General features: G+C 39.7%; 1 protein-coding gene across 14 annotated transcripts in view; it reads right to left on the reverse strand.

The window, feature by feature from the left end:
* Window positions 1–20,988, reverse strand: part of Ptk2 (protein tyrosine kinase 2) — a 201,117-nt gene that overhangs the window by 82,080 nt on the left and 98,049 nt on the right. For all 14 annotated transcript variants that reach the window (XM_029470118.1, XM_029470117.1, XM_021183064.2 and 11 more), the window contains 7 exons: window positions 19,486–19,540; window positions 14,463–14,603; window positions 13,876–13,953; window positions 8,210–8,317; window positions 6,679–6,796; window positions 5,444–5,474; window positions 1,935–1,987 (listed from right to left, as the gene is read on the reverse strand). In XM_029470118.1, coding sequence (XP_029325978.1) covers window positions 1,935–1,987; window positions 5,444–5,474; window positions 6,679–6,796; window positions 8,210–8,317; window positions 13,876–13,953; window positions 14,463–14,603; window positions 19,486–19,540 — 584 coding nt within the window. The remainder of the gene's footprint in view (window positions 1–1,934; window positions 1,988–5,443; window positions 5,475–6,678; window positions 6,797–8,209; window positions 8,318–13,875; window positions 13,954–14,462; window positions 14,604–19,485; window positions 19,541–20,988) is intronic.

The raw sequence follows: 20,988 nt of genomic DNA on the forward strand, positions 1-20,988 counted from the left end.
CCCAAGAAATTAAAACAGACTTTGAGGCTTTTATCCAAGTTTGCACAATAACTCTATTTTTGCTCCCTGTGTATCTTCAGCAATTTTGTAACCTCTTAGCTGTTAGCCTCATCATCTGTACAACAAGAGAGATGATCTCAGCAATCTGTTAGAAGTTCATGAGTTAATTCATAAAAAAGAACACAGAACATAAAGCAAAAACTACAACAGCACTCACTAAAACCCAGCCACTTAGGCGTGGCAGTGCACACCAATAACCTTAGCATTCAGGAGTCAGTAAGAACATCAACAACTTCAGGACAGCCTGGGCTACAAAGTAAGATTTGTTTTAAACAACAACAAATGGCCAACTTTTTTCTTTCTGGGGAGAAGGTGTCAAATAGGAGGGGCTGGCAGGGAAGTAAAATGCAGAGCTTTGATGCTGACCAACTATTGAAGGAAACTGAAGCACCAATGTGAAGAAAGAAGATAGAAGAGCCATAGGGACTAGGACCTGCGTAACACCCAAAGGCAAGTAGTAGAACGAAACTCCCAGGCACAAGGGAAGTCTGAGCTCATTCCTCTTATCTGAGCAACTGCAGAGATTGTGGCAAACAGTCATCAATCAATTCCTAGGCTTAACCTGCAGCTGCCTTTCCATGGGGCATATATATTTCACTGCCTGAATGATACATGCTGCTCAAATCTCACCCATCTATCCTGTAACCAACACTGAAGAATCACCCTTGAAGACTTAGACTGCTTCCTTCCTCAGGACTACTATTGCATTTGAGCCTTTTCCTTCCAACATAAAAAAACTATGAAGGCTTGATAGGTTTACCAAGTCAATCCATATACACACCACGAGCTGAATAAGAACTATACAAAAGGCTGATGATACCCAACAAACCTAACACTCAAGATTTACTCCCAAGTCATGGTTTAGGCTCTCAAATAACTGAGAACATGCGGTAGCCCTGAAACTGTCCAGTAAGACCAAATCCAGAACCAAGAGCTTCTCTGTACTCTGTCAAGAAGTAGCTGTTGGCTCTAGGCCATCAAAGCATTGACAGTGTTGTCCACTAACAGAATGACTCTGCCAGGTGTGTATCACAAACACCTCTGGAGTGAAGGTTTGTGGGATGTTTGTGGGTAAGGAAGAGAACAAACAGATACATTATTATGTTGGGTACCAAAAGAAGATCCAGGAACAACTGGGCAAAACTACAAATTAAATTTCAAGAAAAGCTGACTCAAAACAAATGAACAGGAATTAAGTCTCATCTATGATGTAATGAATACAACAGGTTTTATTTTAGAAATATAGTCTTTATGTTCACAGGCATAGCTGAGAACAGATAGTGTGCAGTAACATGTACACTTGAGGAATTATGTACATGTATGACAGTAGGGTATAATGTATATTAAGATGTACAGCTGGGGCCCTTAGAAGGTGCCTTTTTCTGCCCCTCCCTAAAATCCTTTTATTCTCCACATGTTTAGATGAGGAAAAGGGAGCACATACACTTTGAAACCATAACATCAAAGTCACCATGCCAACAAAGAGTTAAGATAATGGGTATATAATACCTTGACTGTATTAAATAAAAACCATTTTTAAAAAAAAAATCACACATGTTGAACTTCAAACACAATATAAAGTGTATTCTGCTAAATCCTGCTAAACTCAATAAAGATAAATCATAACGACAACTTCAAAAGTTAAGTTAAGTTTTCATTCTAAACACAACATGGCATTGAAACAATATGGAGCCCTGTGTACTTTAATGAGTCACAGAGTCACAGACAGCATCTACAATAAAGTCCATATGGATAGCTACTTCACAATAGTAAAACCACACAGGTGCTTTCTAAGCAGATGAACTGAACAGAGTAACATCTGCATCCTCCTCCTCACAGCTTACTCTTCAAGGTCTCTACCTGAAGATCCTTACCTGACACAGAGACTGCATGTGTCCGCATGCCTTGCTTTTCACTGTTGGCCAACCTGCAACAGAACAGATAAAGTGTAAGGACTGTCCTTACCAGGACTAAACACCTGCCCTTGACAAACAGAAATCTGCATCTGCCTCAGATTAGGAAGGCCAGCACCATTCCTGAAAGATTATGTTCTAGACAGGTGGTTTGATTTTTTTTTTTAACTGGAGTTAAAAGACACTGAGTATAGACAGGTTGTGTTAATGCTTCTAAGACCATTAAAACAGACAATTGGACTGAAGATGTAGATCAATGACAGAGCACTTGTTTAGCACATTTGAGGCTCTGGAATTCATCCCCAGTACCACAAGTATAAATCAATCAATCAGTGAAGGGAGGGAGGGAGGGAGGGAGGGAGGGAGAGAGGGAGGAAGAAAGGAAAGGAGGGAGGGAGGGAGGAGTATTCAATCAGCTAATTAATCAATTTAAAAATAGACAAATGAAGAACGACAGATGTGCCTGGACTAAGCTACTTTACAAAGGTCACTTAGAGCTATTTATATAATACTATGTAATGTGCAATGTAAAGGTTATAAAAGGGCTTAAACACTAGACTGTAAATAATTGTTCAAAAATTATAAGGAACCATGCAACAAACACTAAACTTTTCTATTTAAATCATAAATTAAGGGTCAGCAAGAAAATCCAACAGGTAAAGGTTCTCATCACCAAGCCTGACTATCTGAGTCTGCAGCCTGAATCCACATGGTAAAAGTATAGAACGGATTCTGACAGGATTGTATTCTGTTCGATACAAGTGAAACACTGGGGAATGTGTGTACTTACAGATATGTATGTCTATGTGTGTATGCATATATATACATACATAAGCACACAAATGAATGTACAAAATAAAAACTAATTAAAAATGTATAGTAGCATTTTAACCTTTTAAATCTAAAGCCGGGCAGTGGTGGCGCACACCTTTTATCCCAGCACTTGGCAGGCAGAGGCAGGTGGATTTCTGAGTTCGAGGCCAGCCTGGTCTACAGAGTGAGTTGGCCAGGACAGCCAGGGCTACACAGAGAAACCCTGTCTCGAAAAAACAAACAAACAAACAAAAAAACAAATCTAAGTATAACATGTAAAAAAGTTTAAAAGTATGTGTATATGTTGCTATTGTATAATATCTGCTATTCAATAGATTTTTAAAAATTTAGTGACACTTAAAAAAAAAAAAACTAGCATAGTTTAAAATTTTTGGAAAGCACCAAGCACAAGAAAAAAAGGTCTCTCCCTGGCTGAGAAAATGGCTCAGCAAGCAAGGGAGCGTGCACTGCAACCTGGCAGCCTGGGTTAGACCTGGAATCTCTGTAAAGTGAAAGGAGACAGAGGACTGACTTTGATTTCCATGTTGGCAATGTGTGATATGTGCTTTTCCAATTATATGTACATGCAGTCATACAATACAGAGGATGATAATACATCTTTTAAAAATAGAAGTTCTATATTTTTCAGCTATTTCCTTGGTTTTTACTCATAAGGAAAACCTCTTCCTATTCCATAAGCATTTACTATACAAGTGCCAAATGGAAAATTTTCTTAGAATACAGGGTTTATACCAAAACAAATATCAGAACTTAACACAAAGTCTTTCTCTTTTTTTGCAGCCAGAAATATTTTACATAAAACTGCATAACTTGTGCAATCAAAAACCACAGTACAGGATCATATAATTTATTATCTTTTACTAAATTAAACAAATATTTGAAATCTATCTTTATTATAAAAACTGAAGTTACTATTTACCAAATCAGAGTTTTCTCTTCCACTGAAGCAACATGGCTACCACACTGTGTATCAACTCCACTCACTAGCAGGCAGGGCACAGTGTTACTGAGTAAACCACACTGCTTGTTTCTTATTCTATAGCCACAACACCAGGTCCCTGCCCATCAGCTTTCTCACATGTTTGCCTTGTCATTACTGTGGAAAATGTAGCATTAGAGTTTGGTTGCTATATGGTCTGTGCCTCCTTTGTTCATGTTTTACACTCATGTTCATAATTACTATATGGCTAGATCAAAACAATTCCTTACGTTCTAGCTGCAGACACTCTACGAAAGCATAAGCTGTTGCCCCCAAAAGGGACACAGAACAGACCATGAGAGAAAACTACTTCTCCAATTCCTGTTCACCCTCATCCATGACTTCACAGAATGCGGCTAACAGAGAGGTAGGTGACTGTCAGGTACATGAAGACAAGACAAGCGGCTATTTTCCCAAAATGTGGATACATACTGACCAGATATTATAGGCAAATGCAATGGTATGCCCTCCTGGCTCAGAGGCCTATATTTCCAAAAGTGATGTAGAAGAGAAAGGCCTGAAGGAGAGTTGGGGACAGTTGATAGAGAAATTAAACAAGCATAATTTAGAAGAAGAGAATTCGAGGAACATCAAAATTGAGGCTAGAGGTGTCAGCAAGGTCACATGTCAGAAAAGAGCTTTATTTAGGATGGTTTGATGAGGGGCTGAGGCAGACTCAGTAGGTGTGCAGGGCAGAGTTGATAAAAGGTACATTCCTAACCAGCTCCCCAAACAACTTAGTGCCAAGTCCTCATGGACAAGCCTTTACACACTCTGCCACCACGTACTGCTTAAGACCGCAGTGTGTCCTATGGGACTCTTAGAAATGTTCTCTTTGGTTTCCCTGGACCCTGCCTAGATCCTTCCATATTCTGTAGCAAGTCATTCTTTTCTGACTCTGATACAACTCTGGGCCTGAGGTCCTCAATAAAGTACCTACTAGAATAGCCCTGACAGGTGATACTAATTGTGAGGAGCAGGAGAGGAATGGTAGGAGGCTGCTAGAGCAGGTATCAGATACATTTACCAAGGAGAGCCAGCAGATGTGGCTACAGAGAACAGGGCACAGACAGAATGAAGACAAGCCCAGGGTTAGCACTCCTTGTCCCAGGCTTCCACATCTCCACTGCTTCTTAAGTATCTGAGAATTGACAAGTTTCTAGTGTTCAGTTACCTGTTTATCTGAACAGCTAGATTTTTACCTTATGGCAGTTCTTAGCATGCTGACTAGGAATACAGAAGTAATAATGTAATTTTTTTGCATTTCTATTTCATTTCTTTAATTACATTAAAGATCAACATTTCTCTTATGGAATTTGTAACATGAACAGTAAACCACCCATTACGTCTCTTTCATTTTCTCTAATTGCAAAAGAGAACTATTTTCACATTTCTAAACAAGCGATGAAGTGAATGTCTAAGCCTATTATTACCATAAACATCTCTAGATCCCTTAACAGACTTGAAATAAGGGAAAAACTAATTTTGAAACTTCTATAACTTACAACTTATATGATCTATATTTGGAAAAATGTTTTCACAGTCCTTGAATATATGTAGAGATTTAATTTTTCAGGAAAACAGATAATAAAGCCCAATGGTTATCTTAAAGCTTCTAACAAAGCTAAGTAAGGAAATGCACAAATGGAGCACTTACTTTGGTATTGATGGCAACGCCCGTTCACCTTCTGGGAAGAAAAAGGAAAGAGACATGAGCAACTCATAGACTTCTTTAAAAGAGAGTAGGAAGGTAAGTCCAGGAAGGAGGAGAAGCCTTATTCTGGTATTTAGTGACAGTCCCTTATAGTCAAGGTCATTACACTGATTCTACTTTAGGCTATTAAGGGTTTCCATACAAAACTTAAACAAACATAACTGGGTGTTGGCTTCACATGGAAAGATATGCCAAGTCCTAATAAAGCCATAATGCAAGGTTTGATAAAACACAGTCTTCCCAAATGACTTAAAAATCAAGGAGCTCTTAAAATACAAGTCTAGGTGCCTTGCCAAAGGTCTTTGATAAAATGGTTTACTAGAAACACCCAGAATCTACGCAGGAAGTACAATGGTACAATGTACGTAGCTGCAAAGGAATTCAGCAGAAACCTTCCTTCCTTACCATCCAGGTCCATCCTTATCCCTTACAGGGAGGGAGCTTTCTGGAACCCTGTACTTTGCTTGGCCCTCTGAAGTTTCTGAGCCCCTAAGAGCACACTGTCATAGACTGTTCACCCTTCCCTCTTCACATCACACCCCTACCTGGCCCTGAGCTAGCTCTCAGAGTGCTTTATAGTAAAGGAAGAAGACTGGAGGAACTAGTATCCTACCAAAGCCTTGGCTTTCCCTGCACTCCACTGATGCATTCGAAATGTTTCCAAAGATGCTTCAGAAATCCATATCCTCAGTATAACCTTGTCCTTTGAACTATACTTACAAAGCTCTTCTTCATGAGGAGACATGAGCCCCATTTCTGGGATATGTTTATTCACTCAAATCTTTAATTTCATATATTGACATAGAATTTATTTTGTTCTTCACCTACTCTAAGTTTTTCAATTGTAAAGGGGGAGAAAAACACAACAGGATAGAAACTTCAACCTGAAGTACAAAGGACACTTGAAAAAGAACTGGGAAGATAATCTCCCCAGCTGAAAGAACCAATGGTCACTCAGGAGCTACTCTAAGGGTTACTCAAAGTCCTGTACTGTCACAGTACACTTCAGCCCAGCCTTGAGTCCCTGTGCTGTGATGCGGACCACTGTCCCTACACAAACAAGCATCCAGGTTGCAACAAGGCATCTGGCCTTCACATTTACAGTGTTACCAAGGTCAGAACTGGCTGCTGGGATGAACTTGTCTACCGGTGCAGCAGAAATGAAAACAGAATCTCACCTTTCTGGGGTCTGATGATGAAAGATTGTGTGGCTCCATTCACCAGCCGGCAGTATCCATCGATCAGGTCGGCCATGTTCTCTGCAATGGTTAGGGATGGTGCCGTCACTGTCAGAGGCTAACAAGAAAGAACATTAGAAAGAGGCATTATTGTTCTTCCCAGTAATCAAAGGGACAGCTGCACTCTGACATCACAACTCTGCATACACTTGAATAAAGAGGATTAGGAATGAAACATTTGCCAGAGTGAAGTGAAAATGGAAGCTTGGTATTTAAGATCATCATTCCCTGGATGTGTGAGAGAAGGCACACTTAGAGCATAAGATAAAAAGTACTGAAACAGAATCTCGCTTTTACAAAAGAAGTCAGCAAAACATCGTCTTCAGAATGTCTGGACCCTAGGAATTCAGGTAACAGCTTATTCCAGACACTAATATACAATAACATTTTATTAATCGTATCTTAATTTTCTATCATTAGAGCAAACTGGTAAAAATTCCCGCCTTTTCTGCATTCATAACATGTTAGCCCAAAGGCTAACATGATGTCTCCTACGATGTAAGCTTCAGGAAGTTTTTGACAAACTTCCTAACAAGCTATTTCTAAGTGTCTGTATTTTGTTTTCACATCCAAGTATGTCCTGATGCACTTGTTCCAGATGAATGGCTTGCTTCTCTCACTTGTCAATTCCTATCATTATTTGTGGAACAGACAAGGGCAAGAGAAGCTTGAGCAATACACGGGATCTCAGAAGGAAACTCATTTGCAACAAGTTTTCTATACTCCAAGTCAGAATCTGCTCATCTGCTGAAGAGTTTCTAGATGTCTGTGACTTGGGATCACAGGGCAGGACAAGGGTGCCGTAGCCTAGTGAGGAGAACTGAGCCACAGGCAAAGCTGCCTACACAATGGCTCCAACTGCTCTTCAATACGCTCTGTCTGGAGCCCAGGGTCTTGTGTAGATCAACAGTTCTTTCTTCTACCACTTATTACTTTCTTTCTTTTGTCTTTATTGGTGTTTAGAGATGAGATCTTGCTCTGTGGCCCATGCTGAGAGCTGACCTGGAATCCAGAAGGCTGGGATTATAGCAGTGGCTACTGTGCCCTGCCTTCCTATTTTTATCACACTGCTGCAGGTACTATTATCGTAGTCACTGCCCAGGGACTCTTCCAACACAATTCTAACTGGCTTCCTTGATGCTTCAGAGTGGTCTTTGATTATACTTACAGCAATAGTTAGGTTTTTCAAATCTAGTCCTCTCCTATTCTGAAGACATTTAACCAGTAATATTAGTCTTTATATATTAGGAAATTGTGAGATTACCGATGAACACTTCATCTTTATCCCAGAGAAGTCATTTCTACATTATCAAAGGATCAGATTTTAATGTAAAAAAATTTTAAAATTTTTTGACAATGTATTTCAATCATGGCTTTCCCCATTCCAACCTCTCCCACATCCTATCCACCTCTCTACTCACCCGACCTTTCTTGTTGATCCAAGTCTTTAAGAGCAAGACTTGTGCCTTACCTCAGGAGCGCCAGCGATTTTGAGTTGTAGCATCCCTTTCCTGTCTTTGTCTTCACTGTTTGAGTACTGGATGGTCTGCACTTGGTTAAAGTCTGCTAGGTGTGTGGGCTTTGGGAAAGAAAGATATAGCTCTTAGGCCATGGAGAAGTCTTCAGTGCCTGGGGTCTACTAGCACTGATGTTATTCTTTCTGACCCCAACTACCAGCCTATTCTCAAGAGCCTTAAGAGTCAGGGACATTTTCCTCTGGTGGACATCATGCAGTAGCCGTATGGGCTTCCTTCCAGGTTTAGGCATGCCCAACTGTGATGACATCTTTAGGAGAACCAGATAAATGAGAGGGTAAGAGAAAACTCAGCTTCCATAGATAGGAATGAAGGAAGACAGGAGAATGAACTATTGCCATAAACTACCTGTCCAATTCAAGAAGCCTGATTGAATTCTCAATGAGAGCAGATATTTAAATAGTTGACAAAAATATACAAGCTAAAAATATAGTATGGAAGCATTTACAGAACAATGCAGTACTATAAGGAATTGGTGGCTTATTACTAGCACAAATGTTCACATAACTTACAACAGGAGCTGTAAGCAGAAGGCAGAATAGAATACAAGGTCCTTGACATGATAATAGGAGCTATTCACAACAAAATCTAAGCAGAAGACCAAAGGTCTTTTATAGTTTGTTTGTTGACAAAGCATCATCACGTAGCCCAAGCAGGCCTTGAACTCCCTCTAAGAGCCTAAGCTGGCTTTGAACTAACAGTCTTTATACCTGCTTTCATTTGCTGAGTATTATAGAAATGTCTTCCCAGTAAGAATTCACACCACACACTCAGGAAAGATAAGGAAAGACTCTTTCATAATAGTACACAAATGGTTCTACCTAATGCCAAAAGAAAACTTGCCTCAAACAAAAATATTTACCAATTATTATATGGGCCCTAGGCTTATATATTCACATATGCAGTTATCTTTAAATATTTTTCAGGTCATGAATCCAAAGCTACATTCTGAATAATTTAAACAGAGATAGGTGACTTGACTGTAAGACTGGCTACTTGGGTCATGGAAGATGGAAAATTTACACATTAAAGATACTGTCAACTTACTTCTTAAGTACACTGGTGTCTATCTCCCTCCACCCCTGCCCCCGGGCCCCAAATAGTTGTTACCCAGGGTCATCTTGTCCGTGTAGAATTACACTTTTCCTGGCAGGACACAGGGGACTTAAGGGGACTCAGCAGAAAACAGGACTTAATGGTGGTGACCCTCTGTTGCCCCTTTGAGTCCGATTATTTGATACAACTAATTGCTGGTTGTAAGTCAGGATTGTCTCTTGTCGTTATGGGAATGGAGCCTAATAGAGGTCAATCTTGGTAAATAAACAGAAGAAACTTTCTCAACAAGTCTAACATTCCATAATGGCACAAAATTTTCTTTCTTACAGTTTCTAACAAATCTCTTAATTGTACTACTTATCTTCCAAGGGAATTAGAGGTAGTGCTCCTTTAGCTAAATCTATGTTGTAACCTAATATTTGCTAAGCAAGTTTATGAGTAAATCTTACATAGCATCAATTTTACTGCTTCAAGTCTCTCATGTGTCACTGAGATTAGAAGTGTGGTGTGTGCCATCACACTCAGTTTAGATGGCATAATTTTAAATATTAAAGCCATGTTATTAAAGCTTAACAAGGACAGTACTACATAAAGTCACACTGTGTGAGCAGAGTGCTGCAGAGGCAGTGTTAGGTAAAGCACTGATCCACAAGCCCAGTTCTAATGACGTACTTTCCATTGGTGAATTACAATTTAGTTCTGAAACCCTAAATGACTCAGAACACCCAAGGAAGAAGACCTACAGAGAATGCTATACAAAATACATCAAAAGAGAATCCACTGGGCCATACATCTAACCAAGCAATCAGTTTGGCAGTGTGTTAGACCAGGAAATGAACTAGCATCAGTGCAGCAGAACAGGAGAACAAGAAGCAGATGACAAATGTAATGGCTCATTCAGGGGTAAACTAGTTAGTATCTGTGCAGCCATACACAGCTGCTCCCCTGCAATAGACACAATGGCAGAAACCTACCAACAAGGGTGACCATTTTCTATAGGTTTACTCTGTAAAAGGGCAAAGGTGACCATTTTCTATAGGTTTACTCTGTAAAAGGGCAAAGGTGACCCATTTTCTATAGTCTTACACTGTAAAAGGGCAGGAGATAAGCACCTTAATTTCTCAATGCCTTTACTTCTCCCATAGCTGTAATCATTACTGCTTCACCAAGAAACACAGGCCCAGATATGAATGACCCCAAAAGTCATAAAGCCAGTGTCAACATAATGGTAGCTTTGCAATGCACCTGAGAACAGGACCTTTTGAGCTCTCTAAACCCCATTTTTCATCTTTACCTCTAGACAAAATGGAGTTGGGGGAGGGGGGATGTTTGTCACCATCTTGAACTATGCTACAACACCGGAGATAGAAAAGAGGCTTTAAATGTAAAATGATAGCAAAAAATCTTGCAAGAAAAAATGATTACAAACTGAAGTCTAAGCGCTATGACTAAAACTCATTAAGTCATAGCTGACTGGACACTATGGGGCTTTCTAAAGAGGTATGCCATTTACACTTCATGCCAGTGGATTAAGTGGCCCTGCTGCTGCATCTGTCCTGACCCCTCAGTTTTCACCATCGCTGTAATAAATGAAAAGTGCAGAGTGTACTGAGCATCTGGAAATCTTTAGGCCGGCTGTGTTTTTCCTATTTGCAATGATTTTTTAGTTTTTATGCTATGGAACTTTTAGCAAAAGCATTTATCACAAATACCTAGCTTGTATCCCATTTTGTGTTGAAAAGAAATTCTTAATTTCTATTTAACATAACTTATCAAAAATTTTACAGTTATCATTTTTATATCGTGTTTTTAAAAATTCATCCATGATGGGTGTGGTGGTGCCCATCTATAATCCCAGCACTATGGTGGAGGCAGAGGCAGATAAATATGAGCCCAGCCTGGTCTACAAAGTTAGTTCTAAGCCAGGCAGTGGTGGTGCACACCTTTAATCCCAGCACTTGGGAGGCAGAGGCAAGCAGATTTCTGAGTTTGAGGCCAGCCTGGTCTACAGAATGAGTTCCAGGACAGCCAGAGAAACCCTGTCTCAACCCCCCCCCCCAAAAAAAAAAAAAGTTAGTTCTAGGCTAACTACAGATACCCTGTCTCAGGAAAAGGGGAATGTGGGGAGAATACCTTCGCCACAGTCATGAAATCTCTTGTTTTCTACTAAACTAGCATTTTTACTTTTCGTGCGTGGATCTATAGTGTCATTGGGTTCAAGTTCTTGTCATGGTGAGTCTCAGGGTTAAATACCATTCAGTTTTCTTCTGTGATGCAGCATTTATTGCAAAGTTAACCAACGATCCCAGGTCAAGATAGAGTGGAGAGGTAGAATGGAGTGGGAGTTCTGAGATTGGTGTGTTTAAAGTAAAAATACCATACCATAGCAATCTCATAGTGTTTATGAGATTTGGGAAAACAACAACAAAAGAAAAAAAAAATGGAAGGAAAGAAAAAGGAAAAGATCTCTGATTCCTGGACCCATGAGAAGACAAATCACAAAGAAAGACATCTGTGCTGGTAACACAGGTACAAACACAGGCACAATACAAGCAGTGACCTCAAAGAGGCAGCAGATAGGGTAAGACTGAACAGCTTCCATTCCCAGAGGTTTGCTTTACATCAGATTGACAGAAGAAGCAAACATGCTTCCAGCTTATTCAAATGTGAAAACAAAGCCAGGTGTGGGAGCTAAAGCTTGTAGTTTCTGCATTTGGGTAGTCAAGAGGCCAAAGATTTCCACTGAAGTGTAAGAATGGTCTAGGTTACACAAAAGAATCAAGGTCAGACTAGGATACAAAGTAAGACCCAAAACAGAAACATAATAAAACACATGAAAGAGAAAAATGACAAGAGCTATAAACATGGTGGAATCTAGGAGTAGAAAAACTTCTTACCCACACTGTCAATGAGAAGTTTCCCAGCCTTTCTAAGAAGCAAACTGGTAACTTCTTTTCAAGTTAAAATGCTCTGAATACATTCAGCAGTTCTATAACCTGGAATCTCTTCCACTAGAGAGAAAGTAACAGTTTCTAGAAATACATACAAAAGAAATCTTCTGTACTCAAAGGAGATGGTGCAATGGCCAAGACTGCTTGCTGTACAAGCATGAAGACCTGACTTAAAATCCCAACACCTATGGAAAGAGGAGAGGCATGGCAGTACATACCTGTAACCTCAAAGTTGCAGGGGAAGAGGAGTGGGCAAGGCAGGATGGCCCTGGGAGTGCAAGAGCCAGTTGGCCTAGCCAATGAGTTTCAGGCTCAATAAGAGACCAAATCTCATCAAGGGATTAGGGAGGAAAATGATGGAGAAAGATGTCCTCCACTGGACTCTGCATGCACATACATGAGCACATGTAACTACTTACTGACATGAGAAATGGATGAATGAACAAACAAGCAAACACTTATTTCAACATGGTCTTAAGGAAGAAATAAGAAAGTTCAGTGACTGGGCTACTCCCTTTTGGTCCCAGGAGGCCATCATTGCCAGGTGGACTGGAAGGCAGGCTGAAAGACAAGATGCACAAGAGGCAGAATGTATGCTTATTAAGATCCATTTCTATCCAACAGATAAGATTGAAGAGAATAACACACAACAGTTGCTGGTCATTTATGTGTGGGCACAGTGAGGACAGGAACTACTAACAAGAAAGAACTATAGGGCAGAAGCAAAACAGAGTAGGAATAGCCAGCAAGGAGTGCATGTGAAAACCATACCAAACACAAATACACACCTGTGATCAGAAAGCCATACCACTAAAACTGGCACACCTGTTAGTGTGAGCCTGCAACAAAGATATCAGAACCAAACTGTCTTAACCACAGGCACACATCCTCAACACCAGAACCCTGGCAGGCCTTACAATTCAACCTGTATTCATCAACATGTGGCACAGACTCCACACACGCTTTCCCTGCATGTCTGACTGTGACCTCTACCAAAGAGCTGCAGTTTCTTTGGCCTTTCTAGCAAAGCATGTGCTCAACACCATTTGCTGCAGCACACAACAGGAGCACATGTTGGTGAGACAACCTGAGGATTTCTCTCCGGCCAGCAGTCTCCCTCAAGGAGGTAAGTAAGGGCAACAGCAAATTCAGAATTTAAAATAAAGATTTATCTTTCTGGAATTAGTTTATAAAGATTATTTAAGTACGATGTCAGTACAAATATACTAAAATCACATCTAGAAGTTAGTTTTAAAAAATTAAGAGTGTAGGTCAGTATAGAGTCCCTGGCTAGAGTGTATAAGATCCTGGATTTGATCCTCAAAATTGCAATGAAAAAAATAAGACTTCACAACATAAGCCGGAATAGCCCTGGTCAGTTTTCACTCCCCCACCTAGTTTGTCTGATTCATTTCCCTTTAAGCCTAAGGCATTCCAAAGGCTTAAGTTTAAGTATCTCCCACACAACACTTGAGCAATACAATGAAGAAGTTTCCTTACAGAATAGTCTTTCATGTGAATGCCCTGTCCAGTCCTCAGGTTCATTTGTCTATACCCACAACCAAATCCATGTGCCCTCCCAGGAGCCAACTTACATTGCAGCCTTTGTCTGTCAGGTAACTGATCCCTTCTTCTGGGCCGATTGCCAATTCCACAGAAATGATCCAACTTGACTTTGGAAGAGCAAACAGGTGGGGACAGAGGTATCAGAAGGAAAGAAATGATTTTAGATATGAGCCCATAAATATATCAAAGAACTTGGGTTGGAAGAAGACTTGGTTTGTATTAATCTATCTAACCAAATAAAATAAAATATTTATAATTTCAGTGACCCAGGAACTACTGAGCCTGAACAAGACTAGTTATGGTTACTCTTGAATCTAGGAAGCCATTGTTTTCTCTGGGAAGATTATCTTAACAGGATAACTAGTACTTAGAGAAGAGCTAATGAAATTGCAGGCCAGAATTAAAAACAACTACTTATGAGCATAGGCATACTATTTAAAATATGATTTTTATTATCTAATTAATGTACTTTCTTCCTACTTTCCCCTATAATTAAGTGCCAAGCAATATTTTTCTGTAAGGACTATGACAAATGTTTCCTTTAATCAGAAATGTAGGTACATGTGGATTAAGAAAAAATTAAACTATTTCCCATCCCCCAAGGTTCCACACTTACCCCAAGGGCACACTTGAAGCACTCTTTGTCAAATCTGTACACAGGAGAAAGAATCTCAAAGAATTTCAGGATGCTTTCTTCTCTATTAAGGTTGGCAAACTGCCTGAATGTTTGCTGGATCAGCTTTCTTAGTGTTTTGGCCTGAATGATGAAATTTTAGAAAAATACGTTTTCAAGTCAACCAACAGGGGAAGGAAAAAAAAAAAAATCCTGCATACTAATACCATTTACATTACTACCAAAACTCACTCAGTCAGATAACTAGTAGAGCATTAACTGTTGTAAAATACACATTAACAAACTTTCCCCTGTGACCAGTTTGAAAGGTATAGTTAGAAACAGAGGGCTTTATTCAACTTCAACAGAAGTTTAAGGCAACAACACCATTTCTGAAAGTGTACAAATAATTAACTGTAAAAATCCTTTGTTATTGGATCTACAAAGTGAAATTTCAGAGCACTATTCTTTAGAAAGATTGAAGACATTCAGCAATAAGAAGGATCTTAAAAATCATTCATTCAACAAAATGCAAATTGTGGTGGATACCTTCACAACTATTCTATGCAGCCTATAAACCACAGTAAAGAACTAGTTTGGGGAGGTTGAAATCCTAGCTTATTGTTTGTGTATCTTATTTTCTTTGTTACATAACAAAGAGAATAAACAATTTGTATGAGCAGAACAGATCTTTTAGAAGACAGCTCATTGTGGCTTCATATACATGTGTGTAGAGGGGAGAAGACCTACAGTGTTTTACCTTGCACAGATAACCACTGACTTCTATTCCTGTTATTCGAATACCTGGGAATGGAGCAAGGGCTTCCTAGGGACAAAGCTCAGTGTGTGAGACACCAGGGAGGCAAGGAAACAGTAACCCCACAGTGAAGTCTGAATACAAAGGACCAATGTAGGCATAGTATAAACTTAGCTTCTACACTGCTAGCACTGACTATACTTCCTTGGGTAACTTTGAGTGAAGAAGCAGTATTTTCTGAAGTAGGTTTTGGCAGGGATAGCAACAGTAGGGAGAAAAAAAAAAGTTGGAGGCTTTCTACTAACTCAGGCAGGAGCCAACAATGTATGTAGGTACAGAAGAAGAAAAGGAGCCATTGGTGGTCACATTCTTATTTTATTTTGGAACTGGTATTAAACTAACAGGGCATAAACTAGGAGGAACAATATGGAAGGCAAAGGTTGGATGAACATTAGGTAATATTAGGAATCCAAGTGGACGCATCACATGAGCTGTTGGAGCTGAAGGTGGAGGCGGGCAGTGGCTATCTTAACAAAAAAAAATAAGGTGGTTATGGTTGTTGTTGTTGTTGTTATTTACTTGTTTGCATGGCTTTAAGATCTTAATATGTGCCTAGTCTGGCTTTGAACTTGAGATTCTCTTACCTTAGCCTCCCAAGCACCCAAGTCATTGGTTTAAGCCACTATGGCTGGTACAAACTCAAGTCTTCCCCTGATGTTCTAGGAAGCTATCTTACTGACTCACGTGGGAACTAGATAGATCCTCTGAGATCTTTCAACATTTGTAGTTTTGAACTTGGATTTCTGCTGTGAATAATCAAGAGATACATTAAGGTTTGATTGTTTTGATTTGCTATCTAGATTTAAATCTACAATAGAGCTATTAAGATAGTAGGCAGAACTTCTTTAGTCCTGCCCCTTGTACAAACAAGAAACAAACATAATTACAGTGAATTACACAATTCACTGAATTACAGTCCAGAATGTATACATATTCATGTTGCTAATCTCCAAATGATAGCCTGCTGGCCTCTTTATCACTCATGACCTTGATACCTTTGAGAAGGAATGATGAGAACTATAGAGTGCCCCTGATCTTGGGTTTACCAGTGTTACTGGTGTAGTGATTTTAATCATGCAAATGAAATATTAAGAGACCTTGTCCTAGATTCTCAGTACCCAAGGTATATGTAGCCTGTTCCTCTGTTCTTGGAAACATTGCAGCTCAGTCAAGTTCTACCAGGATATGATAATCTTTCAACCATTCAATGGGAAAGTTAACTATAAATAGTCTTCTAGAAATTTAAATCTAAGACAAGTAAAACAATTTGACTTTGAGGGAAAAAATACAAACATAATAGCCTGTTTATAGAAAAACTAACATTAATAAACTTAGCCACTCAATATGGCTAACTCTAGAACAAACAGGAGCTCAGATAGGTCTTTACCCTAAGTTATCAATAAGCCTAACAATTCAATAATTTGAATTATTGAATCCCATAAATTGTATTGTGATTTTCATGTATGTTCTGTGGCATGTCCAAGAATGCACAAGCATTTGTGTATATGAGCTAGCATACAAAAAAACCACATATATGTACTTACATACATATACTAAGTAATAAATTAAAAAAATTTTTTTGGAGAGCACTTAAGAAAATGGTTCTTGGCCAGGCAGTAGTGACCCACGCCTTTAATCCCAGCACTTGGGATGCAGAGGCAGGTGGATTACTGAGTTCAAGCCCAGCCTGACCTACAGAGTGAGTTCTAGGTCAGCCAGAGAGAAACCCCGTCTCAAAAAAACAAAAACAAAAACAGAAGAAAATGGTTCTCAAAACCTTCGTAACTGAAACTGGTGCATCTATAGAGAATGGTAGCTAAAAATTAGCTCTGCTTATATCCCAATGCCCAGCCATAAAAGCACAACTTCTCTGAGTCAGCTTCCTATAAATCCGTGAGACCCTACCCTTAGCCACCATAACTACCAAAGCATTCCCAGTACCCTTTGACCACTCTTTCTACCTCTGTTTCTTGGCTTTCAATCTGTCTTGTTATCGGGTTCTCCTTATTCCCTACTATAAAAGCTGCAAGCTTCTTGCCCTAGCACTTAAGCCCACAGAGAACACTGGCCATAGAGATCACATCTGACTCTACTAAACAGGGCTGAGCCCTCACCACACTGCCAGATCCAGGCCTAGATTCTATAGAAAAGCAGGTGGGAGGAGCTCAGACAAGAGGCCAGGAAGGTCGGAGCTGGGCCTCTTGTCTCAACAGTGCAGCAGTCGAAGCACTGAACTCTCTCTGAACACTTCTCCAGCTCTATTTATTTGTCAGGTACCTGTTCATTTTCCATTCAAATAAGAACTATCAAATAGACGATGCCGGGGCCTAGCAAACACAGGAGTGGATGTTCACAGTCAGCTATTGGATGTATCACAGGGCTCCCAATGGAGAAGCTAGAGAAAGTACCCAAGGAGCTAAAGGGATCTGCAACCCTATTGTTGGAACAACATGATGTACTAACCAGAACCCCGGAGCTCTTGTCTCTAGCTGCATATGTATCGAAAGATGGCCTAGTCGGCCATCACTGGAAAGAGAGGCCCATTGGACTTGCAAACTTTATATGCCCCAATATAGGGGAATGCCAGGGCCAAAAGAATGGGAATGGGTGGGTAGGGAAGTGGGGGGCGCTATGGGGGACTTTTGGGATAGCATTGGAAATGTAATTGAGGAAAATATGTAATAAAAATATTAAAAATCAAAAAAAATAAAAATAAAAAGCAGCTCAATCAAAAAAAAAAAAACTATCAAATATGCTATATACCTAGTGCTAGACAAACCCATTGTGTAAAAATATGAAGACAAAAAAACCCAAACAAGTCAGAAGCTATAAAATTACAAATTCAGAAAGAAAAATAAGCCCTTTAGATACTGAGTAGGGTCTAGACTGGAGAGATGTTTTCCATTCATGCATGGGCATAAAGAACAGGGAGGCCAGAGCAGGAGAATCAGGACATGACCAGGTTCCACTGAGCTTCCATCAATATCTGCCTCAAACAGGCACCACCATGGGCTGTACTCAAGTCACTATTTTCAATATAATGGTTATAAATGATTTATAAATATAAAACAGCATCTTAGACTCCAAAGATGGCAGTCATACTTGTGATGTTTTTTACACATGAAAATCTGAGGAGACAGCGGTTTTCAAAAGTCACCAAAGGCATCGTCATTTGAGAATCACTGATACATAAAACACAGCCATTAAATGAATGTTAGCTAGAGCATTGTTAAGTTGTAAACACTGTGGCTTACCCTGTTTCCATGCCTCTACAGTCCTCCTATTCCTGAGCTACCAGACAGGTATTGAATTGAAATATACATATTTATCTGTCAAACACCATCCCTACAGAAGACTCTTTGTTGCAGAAATAAGAGACCATGCCCCATACTGTGAGGCTGGCAAATGGAACCCTTCTTGGACCAAATCCTATGTTCTCCCTCCGTAACCTGGTGTTTGGAGGTGTGCTCTGGATTGGATAGGAAACAACATTCAGAGCTGCTCTGTCTCCAATGATAGCACTGCTGGAGTAGGATTCCAAAGTTGCCACCAAGAAACCACACGGAAGTAAGAGATTGACCATTATACTGTGCACATGTAGAGTACAGCAATGCAAACATGCACAAAGGAAACAGTGACAGACACACAAATGCAGCACTTACACACATAAACACACACACATTAGACCTAGTGGTGTACACACACACATAGACACACAAACAGAGGATCCAGTGGTGTATAAATGCACAGACAGACATGGAACACAGTAATACACAGGGGCCTCAGCAATGGTAAATGCACACACACAACAGAGACATACATGCATGTGGGGATACAGCAATGCACATACAGGCGTGCACACACTGCTCATGATTCACTATGATTCTTTAATGCAGTATTCCTTTTCTTTTGTGTAACTTGACAAACCTTGGCGACAGGGCTGCAGCATGAGCTATTTCTAGTTTTGCACTTAGGTGTTTATTACAATCATCAAGTAAAGCCAAGGTTCTATGGAGAAAGGCTGAACCTGCAAAAATGTACTTGCCTGAAGTTAACAGACTCCTATCTTACCCAGTCAGCCTGTGCCATTGCAGCTTTATCGTATAAGGGAGAACTGCGCCACTTCACTTTATTAAAGGCAAGTTTTCGGTAGGAAAGGTATACATGCAGAGCTTAATATTAGGTTGTGATAAAGCAGACTCTACTTACCTTGACAGAATCCAGTAAACTCTTAGGAAAAAATCGCTTTAAACCAACATCTTTTCTGAAATATAGAAAGAAGCATATTAGCAAATAACAGCATTAAAAAAAAAATAACAGCATCAATCAGTAATAACATACTTGAAAGAATGCAAAAGTAGTTTATTCTTCTGTTTGTTCATGAAAGAACCAATTATAATCAAGCTCCAATCAGTCAGCAAACTCATGGAAGAAGATATGTAGCTATGCACAAAAACATGATTACAATTCATTTCAATAGAAATCTTTGGTTGTTCCCCCGCTACTGTTGAAGTCCTTTTTGAAAAAGTCCCATTCGCCTTCCCAAAGGGCCGTGTGTAATGAAACTGGTTCTGCTCAGGTGTGGCATGGAGGTGATCCTTATACATATTAGTTCCTCAACTGGCCTAATTAAATAATAAACTGCTGGAACACAGTCCAAGAATGGAACTCTGTGAGGGGGTTTCTGAGTACTTGCAAAAAAATAAGACGAGAGTCTCAGTTTCTTCAAAAACACAAAACTGTTTTGGGAAAATGCTTTTGTGTCCCTCCCAAATGTAGCAGATAGGAGTTTACTTTAGATTATTTATTACAACTGATAATTGCTATTTGTTTATATGCCTCTATGGAAAACCCTGTTTTTTCCAAATGTGATTTGTCTACCACATGCAGCTTACTCTTGTAACTGGACACTATACTCATGTGACTCCTAACCCTCACAATGTTCTAAATAAAGTTGGCTGTAGCTTCAGACTTGAGTTCACCTCCTCTTTAGGGCTGGCTCCCCAGGCTCACACCAGCTCTAAAGCAGTAACAGTAAACCTTTCAAATGCATCTGAAGTGGTGATTGCTGTTCTCCCTGATTTTCTTTTGGGGGAAGGGGTTTCTCTGTGTAGTCCTGGCTGCCCTGGAACTCATCCTGTACACCAGGATGACCTTGAATTCAAGAGATTTGCCTGCCTCTGCTGCCCAAGTACTGAAATGAAAGGTGTGCCTTACCAAAGTCCACCTTTCCTTGACTTTTATTAACTCATTCCCTAATCACATTTCTCCTTCTCAACATCACAGAATGGGAAAAGGAATAATACGTCAAGTGATTAGTCCTGGTTCAAAAACTAAATGTGTAGAAATGTCAGAAATCCCAACAATTTTGACAAGTTGGGCTATAAACTAGGGCCTGCTATTATTATTAAAAACCTTAGAACACTTAGTCAAGAAACACATTGAAAAAAACAAACAAACAGTTGGGCTTGTTTGAAATGTACCACTTTTGTGTGCTGAACTAGCAGTTTGTCCACTAGATGGCACTGTTTTCCAGGAAGATGAAATGTACATGAGAAGACATGAGATCAGGAAATCATGAAAATACAGAAAAGGACCAAGGACAAAATTTAAGTTCAAGTACTGTACAGGTGTCTTTCTGCAGAGGTACTAGGGGGTAAGCTAAGTAAATATGAAGTATCAACAAAAAGGAGTTGTTTCACAATCACTTTA

The sequence above is a fragment of the Mus caroli genome, chromosome 15 (assembly GCF_900094665.2).
Source record: "Mus caroli chromosome 15, CAROLI_EIJ_v1.1, whole genome shotgun sequence".
In the NCBI taxonomy this organism is placed as follows: domain Eukaryota; kingdom Metazoa; phylum Chordata; class Mammalia; order Rodentia; family Muridae; genus Mus; species Mus caroli.